Source organism: Cygnus olor, chromosome 2 (assembly GCF_009769625.2).
Source record: "Cygnus olor isolate bCygOlo1 chromosome 2, bCygOlo1.pri.v2, whole genome shotgun sequence".
NCBI lineage: Eukaryota > Metazoa > Chordata > Aves > Anseriformes > Anatidae > Cygnus > Cygnus olor.
In genome coordinates this window covers 63,122,830-63,135,600 of record NC_049170.1, presented here as the reverse complement: position 1 = coordinate 63,135,600, position 12,771 = coordinate 63,122,830, and the positions used below count along the sequence as shown (strand labels likewise).

At 39.8% G+C, this 12,771-nt stretch overlaps 1 protein-coding gene across 9 annotated transcripts in view; it reads right to left on the bottom strand.

Moving 5' to 3' along the window:
• BMPER (BMP binding endothelial regulator) overlaps positions 1-12,771 on the bottom strand; it is a 155,088-nt gene that overhangs the window by 32,212 nt on the left and 110,105 nt on the right. For all 9 annotated transcript variants that reach the window (XM_040548855.1, XM_040548847.1, XM_040548848.1 and 6 more), the window contains one exon: positions 12,208-12,544. In XM_040548855.1, the coding sequence (XP_040404789.1) occupies positions 12,208-12,544 (337 nt within the window). The remainder of the gene's footprint in view (positions 1-12,207; positions 12,545-12,771) is intronic.

Sequence of the window (12,771 nt, the reverse complement as noted above, 5' to 3'; positions counted from 1 at the left end):
TTATTGTCTCCATACCTCCGTGTTTTGTGTGATCTAGCCAAGTCATGCAGAGCACACATTTCACAGGTAGCTGCTAACCACATTCCTCATGTGCAGGGGATAGGTAGACATCAGTTTGAAAAGACTTTCTAGAGATCAAAGTAACCAGAGAGAAACTATCCAGATCAGTGCAGGTGAGTAAAAGGAGAGCTGGAAGATGAACCACATGTCACATCACTAATGGGCTGAAATGTCTCTGTACTGTACCTCAATTTTGTGCTCTCATAGTGGGTTTTGTGTTTGTTTGGTTGGTAGGTTTTGTTTGTTTGAAATCAGATTTGCTGCTAATGGTTGCAGTGAAGATCTGGGCCTTCTATAAACTGAAGAATTGTGATGCAAATGGTAGCAAGTGCATATTTCAGATGTTGACTAAACACAGCCTAATTACTATATAGGATCGGAGGGCATTTACAATGCCAATGGCAAATAAAATAGTCACCTGTCTGTGGGATCTTTTCTCTGATTACAATATGACTTTCAACCCATTCAGCTGATATTTTGGTGACCATTCCTCATATTGTTAGCAAGTGGCCATTGCCTTTGGAAACAAGGGCAAGACATGTATTGCTCAAGCCATGTAGTCTATAATCCTTTTTTGAAAAGGTTTTGTGTACCCACAGCAAATCCTGAAGCCATTGAAAGTTTCTGTCACCCTCTGAGGACATCTATGATCTAAGTCATCACTTTGCCATGTTGAAAAATATTCCTCCTGAGAGCATGCAGTCTTTTTTTTTTTTTTTCCTCCATGAAGAGTGGCCTGACAAATCAGTACAGCAGAGAAAAAGCCTGTAGACACACAGGTGAGCAGAATAAAATGGGCTTTCAAAAGTCAGCCTAGTCCTTGATATACGAGAACATAGTATGTTTTTTTTTCCCCGTGTATTGACACTTCCTGCTCCAAAAGCAAGTCATCTATAGTTCATGCCTCAATCCATTACTAAGTTTTGATTTTGCATTAGGTTTTTACTTACCAAAGACACATTACTACACGGAGTATTACCAGGCTGTCATTTAACTGGGCCTTAAAAGAGCAGAGACGATTTAGCTCCTTGAAGAGCAGTAACGCTTTCTTCTGAAAGTTTTAGAAGAATGTGCACTTTGACCAGAATAAGACAATACACTTCTTGTGCATGTGAAAACCTCTTAAATACCATCAGAAGGACTCGAGCTTCAGGCAAGGAACCAGGCACTTTCACATTTTAATCTCAAATCTACACTTGGCTTCCTGCACAGCAAAGGACTCTTTCTTCATTTCAACAACTTTAAACCAAGGTGCAGTGAGAATTAAATGTTTACACTGCAATTTGAAAATGTAAAGTGCTAAGAAGGAACACTTAGGAAATGAACTTTGTAAACTTTTTCCTTGCTGCCATGGTATCCACCATCCTCAACAGCCTCTTACTTCATGTATTCATAGAGTACATAAGCTTAAGCACTCACACTCTGTAAACTACATACCTCACTTGAGAGCTGATGTACAAAAATCAGCTGTCTGAATACCTTAACACTTACGACAGCTTCCTCTGGACTGATCATAAGAGAAATGACTTGTTATTAATTTTCACATACTGAATTTATTTTAGCTTTTATGTTTCAGGAATATTATATAAACAGAATGTTATTTGTAGGAGTACCCAGGAATGCAAGAAAACATATGGCTCTAACTCCCTTCAGTATTTCCAGCACATTCCCCACCAATTTTAATTTCAACTGACTTAAATGGGGGATTCAGGGAGAGACTTAAAAGCTCTCACCCTCTTTATACCTTGATGAAGATGTGAAATCACAGCACCTGCTCTCACATATGCGAAGCCCTCCATTTGGGTGAAAAAAGATTCCTCTTGCTCCCTTTGGGTGAAGAAGGTACCAATTATAGTATATTTTGGATCTGGTGTCATTTTAGTTCCTCTCCTGCTCCAGGATAGCACAGTCAAGCTCTAGTCCTGAGACCTCTCATTGTACTATCATAAGTCTACGCCTGCTCTGATGAGTCCACCAGAGGCACAGTTAATTATGAGAGCAGAGCCATGCATGCACACTTCTACATGGTGTCTCAGTAGTTTAAAAGGTGATTGAACCTGAAACAAATACATGTGCATGCAGTTTGTTCCCCATACCTTAGGCATTCTAATGGTAAATACTTGAGATGGATAAATACATATTCCTGTACAAACACAAGTACCTCCACCTATCTTGCCTTACTTCCTACAAGTCTGCCCTTTACTCTGCAGCTGTGATGCTCTATAGAGTACAATAACCCTCTGGTGCCAAGATGTGGAGGTCCCAAGCCCTCATCAGCACTGGTTCTGCTGGGCCCATGTGCTTGGGGTTAAATGGGGGCTGCATCTGCCTCTCATCAAGATCCCAGTGTCTGAAACTCAACCTGCATTTGCTCTCAGTATTCCACTGTCAAAGTAGCCAACATTTTGCAGGTGGAATGACAGCAGCAGAGGCCTCCCAAAACAGCTTTTACTGTGCTTGTTTGTGAGGCTGTAAACATCACCAGAAATGTGAGATTGTGGTTCCTTCATTTGCTGCAAAGACTGAAGGACAAATGAAGCTTGAGCAATTAACAGAAGTTAATTACTTTACATGCTAGCACTAGGTATACGTGAGAGAGCAAATATGGAACCTTCACACACCTATCAATACAGCGAGGCAATTCAAGAGGCAATAGGCACAAAATGGAGCACAGGAGGTTCCCTCTGAACACCAGGAAGTTCTTCTGTTCTATGCGGGTGACGGAGCACTGGCACAGGTTGCCCAGAGAGGTTGTGGAGTCTCCTCCTTGGAGATCTTCAAAAGCCACCTGGATGTGGTCCTGGGCAACCCGCTCAAGGTGGCCTTGCTTGAATAGGGGGGTTGGACCAGGTGACCTCCAGAGGTCCCTTCCCACCTGAGCCATTCTGTGATTCTGAGCTCTTACGGGGATGGACAGTGAGATCTTCACTACAGATTGTTACTTCATACCATAGAGGGCTACCGAAATGCTCACATAACACAAAGGTCCCCAGAGATCTCTAAGACTGGGAACAGATTTCTTGGATGCCCTGCAGGATTTAGGAAACAACAGCAAAACTGAAGGAAAAACCTTCAGCTACTACTGAAAAACAACCACCAGAAAGCTTTCAGTTAAGTTTCAGTTAACCTGTATAAAGTCTCCAGAACAGCCCCCTCACAAGTGGTAATACAGCTCTCCACCACAGCAAAAACAGGCACAATAAGCTGCTCTGGGTTGTCAAAACCTTCCTAAGGCAAACTTTCTACAGAAAAGTTTTTTTTTGTGTTGGTCACGGCTCACGTCCTGCTTTGTCTGGTTATCCTGCCAGAAGCATAAATGAACTAATAAGAATAACAGGAGGATTAGGTTAAGCTTATTTTTTAAAAATTTCCCACAAATTCATCTCATTTGCCTGCTTATAAACACCCTCGTTCATCTTTGCTGTGTCTAATTAGGCAGGATATACTGCAGGTGGCTTAAAATAGGAGCTGAAATATAGTAGCTTCGCAGTTATGCATGTTAAAGGAAAGGTATTCATGCTATGACATGTAAACTGATCATCTCAGGGGCCTGAATGGGATTTCTCCTCCATATACGACATGGTACAGTTGGCCAGCTACAGTATGGGTGGGTTTCCTCTTCCTCAAAAAAATTACTAGCTTCTGCCTGAGGCAGAATATAAGATGTGATGGGTTAGTTTCCTGAATTATTTATTCACGGAAATAGCATCTTTATATTTTATTTAAAATCAATACTGCAATAAACTTAAAACATAAAAAGCTAAAATTAAATAAAATCCAGCTGGCAAAGAAAGCTTTGCTGTGAACATGTCTCAGAAGCTAATTACAATGCGATCGAACAGAGGTCTTGTGCTTTGTAGCAGCTGTAGTTAAAATTCTGTGGTATCTGAGAGAGAGACAGAGTGATTTCCTCTAATGATGCTGACAACTTTTCTGCATAGCATCCCTCCAAATGTGAGATTTATTATCACAGTTAAAAAGAATACTTCAGAGTAGCAAGTATTTTTGTTTTGGGAATAGATCAAATTGCACTAACTGGCAGGTGGAGTCTTTTAAAACATTTTCACAAGGGAGGATATCACACTGCTTTTCTACCAGTTCCTCCCCACACCTGCTCTCCTTTTCTTTTTAAAAATCATGCATTTTATTCTATTACTGAGACATCAAGCATATTTTTCAGAAAGTGAAAGGACTATTTCTAAAAATATTTATGCAATAGGGATATGCTTGTATTTTGCCAGAAAAAAAGTAATAGTCCTAGGGCACACTCATGCTTACTGTGATATAGTGGCACTTTAAAATTGCAGCTCTAATAAGGACATTGGGGATGGGGAACTCTGTATTAAAGAAGTTTTGCCTGGGACGTGTTTAAAAGCCTATCAGATAAGCTTTGAAAAATGTGAAGGATGGCAGGCCCAAGAGTTGCAGAGTTTTTCTATGAACATCTTACAGCCAAGAAGAAAGAACCTCAAATTAAGAGAGATCCCTCAGTTGCCTGGGGTCAGCCAAATTATGTTGTCTGCTTTGCAAAGCCACCCCTTAGACTTCACTCTGCAAAAAAAAGTGGCAGGCAGACAGGATCTGGGTACCCCAATATGAATGCATTTCACTTCATTTACTCCAGTAAAAAAAAACGACCCTCTGTCTCCGAACCAGCTGAATCTTAAATTGTCTGTAGAACAGCAGATGGTGGAAAGACTAACTCAGGACTACTAATGCATAGATCAGCATTATATATCCGCATGGGACAAGGATGGTCACAATGATGACATCTTGTCCCTCAAATATAGCAAAATTCCCCCTGGTTTCAATGAACCAGGATTTTATCCCACAACTCCAAGGCACTGTGGGCCAAAGAGTAACAACAAAACAACAAATAAAATAATAACTAAAAAAAAAAAATATAAATGCTACAAAATGGCCAAAACTCTATTAAAAGTAACCCAGGAACAACAAGTTCTGAAAATGCAATCTACATTGACAAATGAGAAGTGCATTTATGGCGCCATGCTTGTACTGTTAGATGTATCTCCCTCTCCTTCCTTCCCCATACTTCCTACCATCCTTCAGGATCTCTTCTGTCATAGTCAAATTGACCTTACATTTTCACATATAGAGTCTCACATCTGTCAGACAGAGGGCAATGTAGAAGACAGCATTTTGTTATGAAACACCTGACTTGAATTTCATTGGGCCAGGTAATAAACCAAAAACAAATGAAGTTTTACTAGGCAGAAACAGGTTTTTGTAATAAGTGTCTATATATCTGCATGCACAATAATCACAAATTGAGCTCTTTCCTGGCAAAGAGCAGAAAGAAGCCTCATATTGCACTTGGAACCAGTAGAAAGTAGCATTTCATTCAGTGTAAAAGGACAACATCAGGTAGGGTTGTGATCTTGTAATTAGGTAAGCAAAACAAACACATTTTAAACATGCCGTCTGTGAAGCAAAGGAAACTTCTCTGAGTTTTAATCACAGAATAATATGTTGCTTCATCTGGTTTTCCTATAAAAATCTTTCCTTGTTTAAAAAAAAAAAATCATTAACTTTCCATATAGGGAAACACAAAGTGGGTCATCAGGGAAGCATGCATTTCTTGGTTGGATGCAAGCCATAGATGGTCCCAGGTGAACGGTGTCTGTCCAACACCACAGTCTTGTTAGACTTTGGAGCCCTCTCCACCCTCATCCTCCCCCCCTGCCCTCTCCCAATACCTCAACAGGAAAGGAGACATCTGTGAATCCTCTGGCGCTGCTTCAACGTTTTACAGCTGTAATAACCGCTGATACAAAGAGAAGAATGTTTTCTAGCCCCATATTCCCGAGGTACTTTTCTAAACAGACACAAGTGAACAGGGCTTGGTTACGAGAAAAATACCCCACCAGGGGCAGGGGCGTGGGGGAAAGATGAAGAGGAATCATGATCCGCAGATAAGTGAGCTCAGCTCGGGTTCAGATTTATCTTTCCTGACCACTCAACCTATTTGTCCAAATCCAAGCTTCTAATCCTTAAAACTAAGCACTATTTTTTTGGCAGCTTGCACTCACTTTTGGCTACTTCAAATGAAAAATACTTCAAGGAGGAGGCTTAGAACAGTGGTGATCTATACCTTTATATATATATATTTGTTTATTTATACATACTGTGGTATTTTTGCAGCACCCCTTACTGTCAGCATATGGGTAGCAAAGTTTGATACTTGCTGCTGTATATCCCAAAGTGCATCAGACACCGCAAAGACTGTTTTCTCCCACTTGTTAGCACTGCCAGTCACTAGCACTGTAAGTCATGATGCCTTTTACCTGCACGTCAGTGAGCTCAGCACAGTGTTACACAAGATGCACAGGTGTGACTCGATGGGTGACATTTAGAAGTGGTTTCAGGAGTAATGTCAGTTCTTATAAGGGCACAAAGTAAAGGCAGCCCAGCCAGATTTGTGTGGAGAATGCATTCCCAAGCACAAGTACTCTAGTAAGGCCTGGGAACACCAGCTCTCCTATGGCCTATGCCTTCAGGCTTAGTCCTTTGCACTCTACTCCAATGCTGATCTGCAAAGGATCGCCTTGTGTAAGTAAAGTGACATAAAACAGAGTATTTCTGTACAGAAAGCCTGAATTATTAAGCACTTTCTAATGCAAGCAGCTAAAGCTCTAGTGGGTAACTTCAAATGGATGAAAGACTTAAAGATGCTGAACAGAGCAGACTGAGAAAGGGAGCATCTAGCTCATGGGAAACTCAAGTCCTGGTGAAGATTTGTTTAAAAAAAAAATACAATTATAATTTCAAATATTTTTAAATTCCTTCCAAACCAGAAGCTCCCTGGGCTGCACAGCTGCTTAGTGACAATTTGCCCAAAAGCTGAGTAAATTGTTTCATCCTGAGCTCCCCTTTGCTGTGGTTACACTGCTGTTAGTACCCAGACTCAAGGCCAGCTTTAGAAAGGTGGTTAGACAGGAGCAGGAACACCGTTACCTTAGCACAAGAGTGAGTGGGAGCAAGAAAACTTGCACTGCACTGGGACTGCACAGGGGCCATCCAAAGCTTCATGCCATCGATCCTTCATTTGAGCCAACACCACTAGCCTGTCTTGAAGGGGAGACAGGCCAGTTCTGCCACTGTGGGTGGAGATACAGATTTAGAGGCTGGTGCAGGTGCAGGAGCAGGAAGAGGGGCAAGAGCAGCCCTCGTGAGCAGCCAGAGCTACAGTCACCCTTTGGTTACACCACAGACAAGCCCCAGAGCAGCCTGACCCCAGCTGGGGCAGCACAGGCAACTGCTGTGCCCACATGCACAGCCAGAACCAGAAAATCTCACAGGGATAATTTTGCAATATGAACCCTTGGCAGAAAACAGAGGGCTACAGAGCTCCTAATTCCACCCACTCCTTGAACACTTGAAGCGGGCCTGTCTGAAGTCATTCTTCAGATGACATTTCTTTTGCACCGTCCCGCTGAGTGAACATAGGGGCATAACCACATGAATTTTACAGCTGTAGGATATCATTGTTAACAGGAGAAAAAAAACTTAAAACCTTCTGCTTCAAAGCCACAAACCCTTAGTCCCCATCTTTTAAATAGAGCTCGTAATTAACTTTGCGATGCTGCAGCTTGCATGTTCTCTGCAACTATTCACGACATATCTGTCAAACTGAGTAACAGGGAGCTGATGGATTACACAGAATTGCAACTTATGTACTGATGCTAAACAATAACATTTCCTCTAGTTAAATGGAAATTTTGAGAAAAACTGCAAGACTGAAAAGTTAACTGTGAAAAGTTAATTAGTTAACTGGAAAAGAAACTCATTAACTGAATAACCAAGAGCTAAGCTGGACTAAGATCAGCCACAATCACAAGGAATATTTAAGACAAGAATTGCAGTAGAGTAGATTTGCAATTCCTGAATGCATTTGATTAAGTGATTCAAGCAAATGATGCTATTATTATGAAGCTCATCGTAAAATAATTAATATGATTAAATTTAGGTGTTTGAGAGAAAAAAAACAAAACACCTCTTACAACAATTACAAAAGAGAAAAAGAGTAACTAATTTTTTGGTGTGCTACTGACTGTTAAAAATATAATAATAATAACAACAATAACAAAAATATAACTAACAGGATGAGTAATAATAATAAAAACACTTGTCTCAAGCACAATTTTCACAATCTCAAATAGGGAAATATACTGCATGACAAAAACAAGACATTAAATATTTTTCCAAAGTTATGGCTGTAGAGGGAGTCTTAAGCAATGTCTAGCTAGTCGTTTATGAACTCAGCTGCTGTGTATGCATATTAGAGATGAGTGATACACTGATAATCGTGTTGATGTCACATTCCAAGTCTACCAGTGATACCAAACTGTTAAAAAAATCTACTAGAATTAAAAATGCTAATGAGGGCAGATATTACCAGGGGTATTATCTCCCTTCATGCTGCCTCCTGCAGCCCAACCTGCTCCGAGCAGTGCTGCTGTGCCTCTGTCACTCCCAACCCTGCACCCTCTGTTGGGTGCTGCCTGCTCCCAAGACGCATCAGCTGTGGTTGGGGCATGCCGGGCAGCTGCTCCCAATGCCATGGTGTTCCCCAGCCTCACCAGGACTAGAGCCATCTTCCTGCCCCTGCTGCAGCACAGCTCAAAGACGCAGAACAAGATTAGACATGGGATAGATACGGATCAGTAAGCACAGAAAGACCTCTTCTCCTTCCTCAAATCCCCCAAGCCCTAGGTCCTCATCCAAGACCTTAAAGAGTACCATAATAATTCTTAATAATGTGATAAGAGTATTTTCTGGTAACAGCAGCATGAAAAGTTCAGATGGTGTCACTTATTATTTGTGCTGCTTATACTAAATAGCAGCTTCAATGTCTGAGTGCAAGTTTATTGCATACATGAACAAAATATTCCCCTCTAAAAAACCTTATACTGAGTAACCTTGGTAACATTTCCCCACCCCCCACTCCAACCCACCCCCTCCTGCCTGGCAAGGAGTAATCCAGGCTGTTTAGCCATATTTATCAAAATAGACAAGAGGCAATGGTGATGACTATCACTGATTAATCTCTTCATATCTTTACTCAGACTTTACCAATATCTCCTGGAAATTCAAATTTTTTTTGGCTGTTTAAATGAACTTGCCTCCATAAAGTTCAGCCCTAAGGGTTATTTTTAGAGTATTGCTCATAAGTACTGAACAACTAGCAATGCATTAAAAACAAACAAAAAAATACCAACCCCAAACTAAACAAAACAAACCGCAATTAAAAGCCCATAAAACGTGTCTAGTTACAAAACAAAGAATTAAAAGAGTGGTATAAAATTAGATTTTAAAACTGTTAGTTTGCAGTCCAGACTATTTCAAAATCCTTTCTTTTATGCTTACATTTTGCTTTGTTCTTCGACATGCTTTGCAGAGACACAAGTCACCAAAGTTAACGATATCAAAAAAAGGTGAAGGGCAAGGTGCACAACAATTTCTTGTAAGGTGTCAAAGATCTATCAAGGTGAAACGCAGGACTTAGCTGTTCTTCACCCCATAACCATGCAACTCTATCTTTACTCTTTTAAACATTAACTATGTCCTTTTCACCTAGCAATCATGGCAATCTTGCTGTATATGTTTTTTGGATGTCCAACAAAAGGAGAAACAACATCTGTAAAAAGAATGAGACTTAAAATGAATTTGAGATGTCTTCACAGAAATCTCATCAGTAACACGATGTCAGACAAATGTTTGCAATACATTGTTCACTGCCTTTTTTGGTATTTGCAGAAAACACACCGTAATTCATAACGTTCTGAGTTTATTTCTATTTCTGAGAATTCTTATTAGCAGCAGGTCACTAACAGAGCAGCATAGTGAAAATGAGGCAATGTTGATAATATAGGCAAGAATCATCAAGAAAGATTAACTCTTGAGAAGGCAGTATTTCAAATAGAAAAATTCCATAATATGTAACGTTGGAGAATAAAAACTGAGAAGCTATTCAATTCAGAGAGAAGAAAAATAAAAATAAATAATAAAAAAGACCCTAATTTTATGCCTTTTTCACTGCCTTTATTGTTAGAAACTTGTTCACAGTCAGAAAAGAAGAACTGGAAAAAAATTAGCATAACCTAACCTGAAATTAAAATATATTGATTATGTATGCTCTTCTAAAAGATCTCAGTAAAAATTTGTAAGTGTTAATTTAAATTTCTTTCAAATGTAATTAAGATTTTCTGCAGAAATATATCACCAACATTGGTCTCCTTGAAAAACGTTCATAAAAAATGAAGATCTCATAAGTAGTCATATTTTATAAATATATACACACACATATATATATATGTATATATAGGTAAAGATTTATATTAGAAAGATTCCCTGAGTTTTCTTGAATGTGTTTACCATAATCTTTACCTGCTTGCAGGAATTTCCTGCTATGAAAAATGGCCATGATCATTGAATAAGTACTTTGCTACAACACTGTCCGTTTCTAAAAAGCAGCAGCATCGTACTAAATCCCATTAATTATTTTACACTTATATTTTATCTATGGCTCCCATATTTTTATCTGAGCATTCTAACTGGTGATATCTAAACAAGCAAATGAACAGCTACTTCTGACAGTATATGATGGTCATTTCAAGTAAAGTTTCCTTAGGGAAAAATAAACTTTTCTCCAAAAGTACATATCTAATTAAATACTTGCTTGATGTCGTTGTCTTTCCAGGACAAATAGGAGACAAGATTGTAAAGAAACAGAAATGCTCTATGGTAATTCTTGAGTGCAAGCATGTAGAGATTTTTTTTTTCTGGCTGCTCTAGGCCAAAATATAAATCATTTTCTGCTGTGGTGTCAGGAAGTGTATTGCAGTAAATTAATCACAAACTACTTCTAAGAAGGGACAAAAAAAAATCAACTGCAAAATGAAACAAATCTCTCTGAGCCTGTTTTCCATTTGCATTGTCATCACTTACCTTCAGAGGTTGATGGAAGTGAGATGGGAATGCCACTGAAATGGATTCAACAGACCCTGTGTGCATGTGTTAGCATCTCTAGCAGACTTTGCTGTGCCCTCAGCCATTGGAAAAGATAAAGTATTATAACCTGCTCACAGTACAATTTTCACTCTTTGCCAGGCTCCTAGCCTGGGATACACTACGGGAAACTAAATGCAGAAGCACAGAGACTACAAGCCAAACCATGAGGCTTCTTTTAGCATTTCCCAGTACCCAGCCATATTCTGGTGGGGTAGATAAAAGTCTTTCTGCCTCATTATAAAAGAAGAGAAAAGACAATTCATAAGGGAAATGGAATCATTTTAGAAAGCTTTTCCTAATAAGCCCAATAGTTCAGCAGATGTGTGCGAGTGGGGAAAGCTGGGAGCGCAGAGAGCAGGCAGCTCCATCAGCCATCACACGACTGTGACTCGCCTCGCTTTTATCTTTTATGTCAGGCAATCAAATGAAAAGCCAATTTTATTTACTAAGTGAGGGTCAAATAAACTCATGCCAATTAAAGAACAGAAATGTTGTCTCTGTGGTTTAGACTGGAAGCTTTTTAAAGACAAAAAATCTCAAATAATTCACTCAGAAAAGGCTTCTAGAATCCTCTCCTGCCTTCCTTTGTTCCCAGGGCAAGATGAACAAGCACTGAACGTTTGTTAACTCTACCTTTCAAATTCTCACACTGACAAACTACACCATCCAAGAGGCAGAAGTAGCACTTGATATCCCTGCTTTAATAAAGTCATTTTTAAAAACCTTTCAGGAAGTCAAGCAATAGCAATTAAAGTCAGCCAGAGCTTTACAGATTACTTTGAAATTAGAAAGAGCTTACCAAAATGTTTTGAAATCTTTTGTTATCTTTTCACTCTCTTCTCAGTCTCCAAAACCACTTTTTTTTTTTTTTTCTCTAGATGATCATAACCCTGTCTTTCTCCCTGTTAGCTGCTCAGGTCTGTATTAATTAGCTTATCCCCAACTCAGGAAAGTACTTCATAACTTATTAGGCCTAACTCTAAGCCTGTATATTAATTCTTAGCAAAAGTAGCTCAAAGCATGCACTCCAACACTGCTGAAATTGGGCCAATTGTGTGTGTTTTTTCTCCTTGTACAGTAACTTTTTTTTCTCCCTCCTCAGCAAGCCACACGTACCGGTAAAAAGTTGTATAATCCACCGTTGAATGACAGCCCTGAAACTCCCAGGCTTTGAGCTTCTGGCATTCCCGGTGAGCCCGGAGTTTCACTCTGACTGTCCCATGGCAGAGCTCAGGCACAGGTTTCCTCTGCGGACGATTGCAGAACTCATTGGACTCCACACGCCACGATTCAGCAAAGTCATCCACGTCAAATTTAAAATTCCCATCCCCCCCAATTAGGTCATCTCGCTTGTGCCCATTGTAGTTGCCACACAGACCACAGAGTTTGCCCTTCAGATGTGGTGCGGCCATGACTTCCACAAAACTGTCTCCATCCCATGAGATTTCCAAGCCTAAAAAAAGAAAGAGATGAGACAAAAATACATATTAAAAAAAGAGAGAGAAGAAATCGAGGATCACAAATTGTGCCTTACGTTTGTGAAACAGCGTTTCACGGGAAACTAGACAAAGCTACCGTTTTCCTCCTGACAATGCTGTTAGATTTCTATATACCTCCCAGTAAATACCTCTGGCAAGTATAGAGTTTCTTAAACCACACTTGATTACAACATATGCAAGC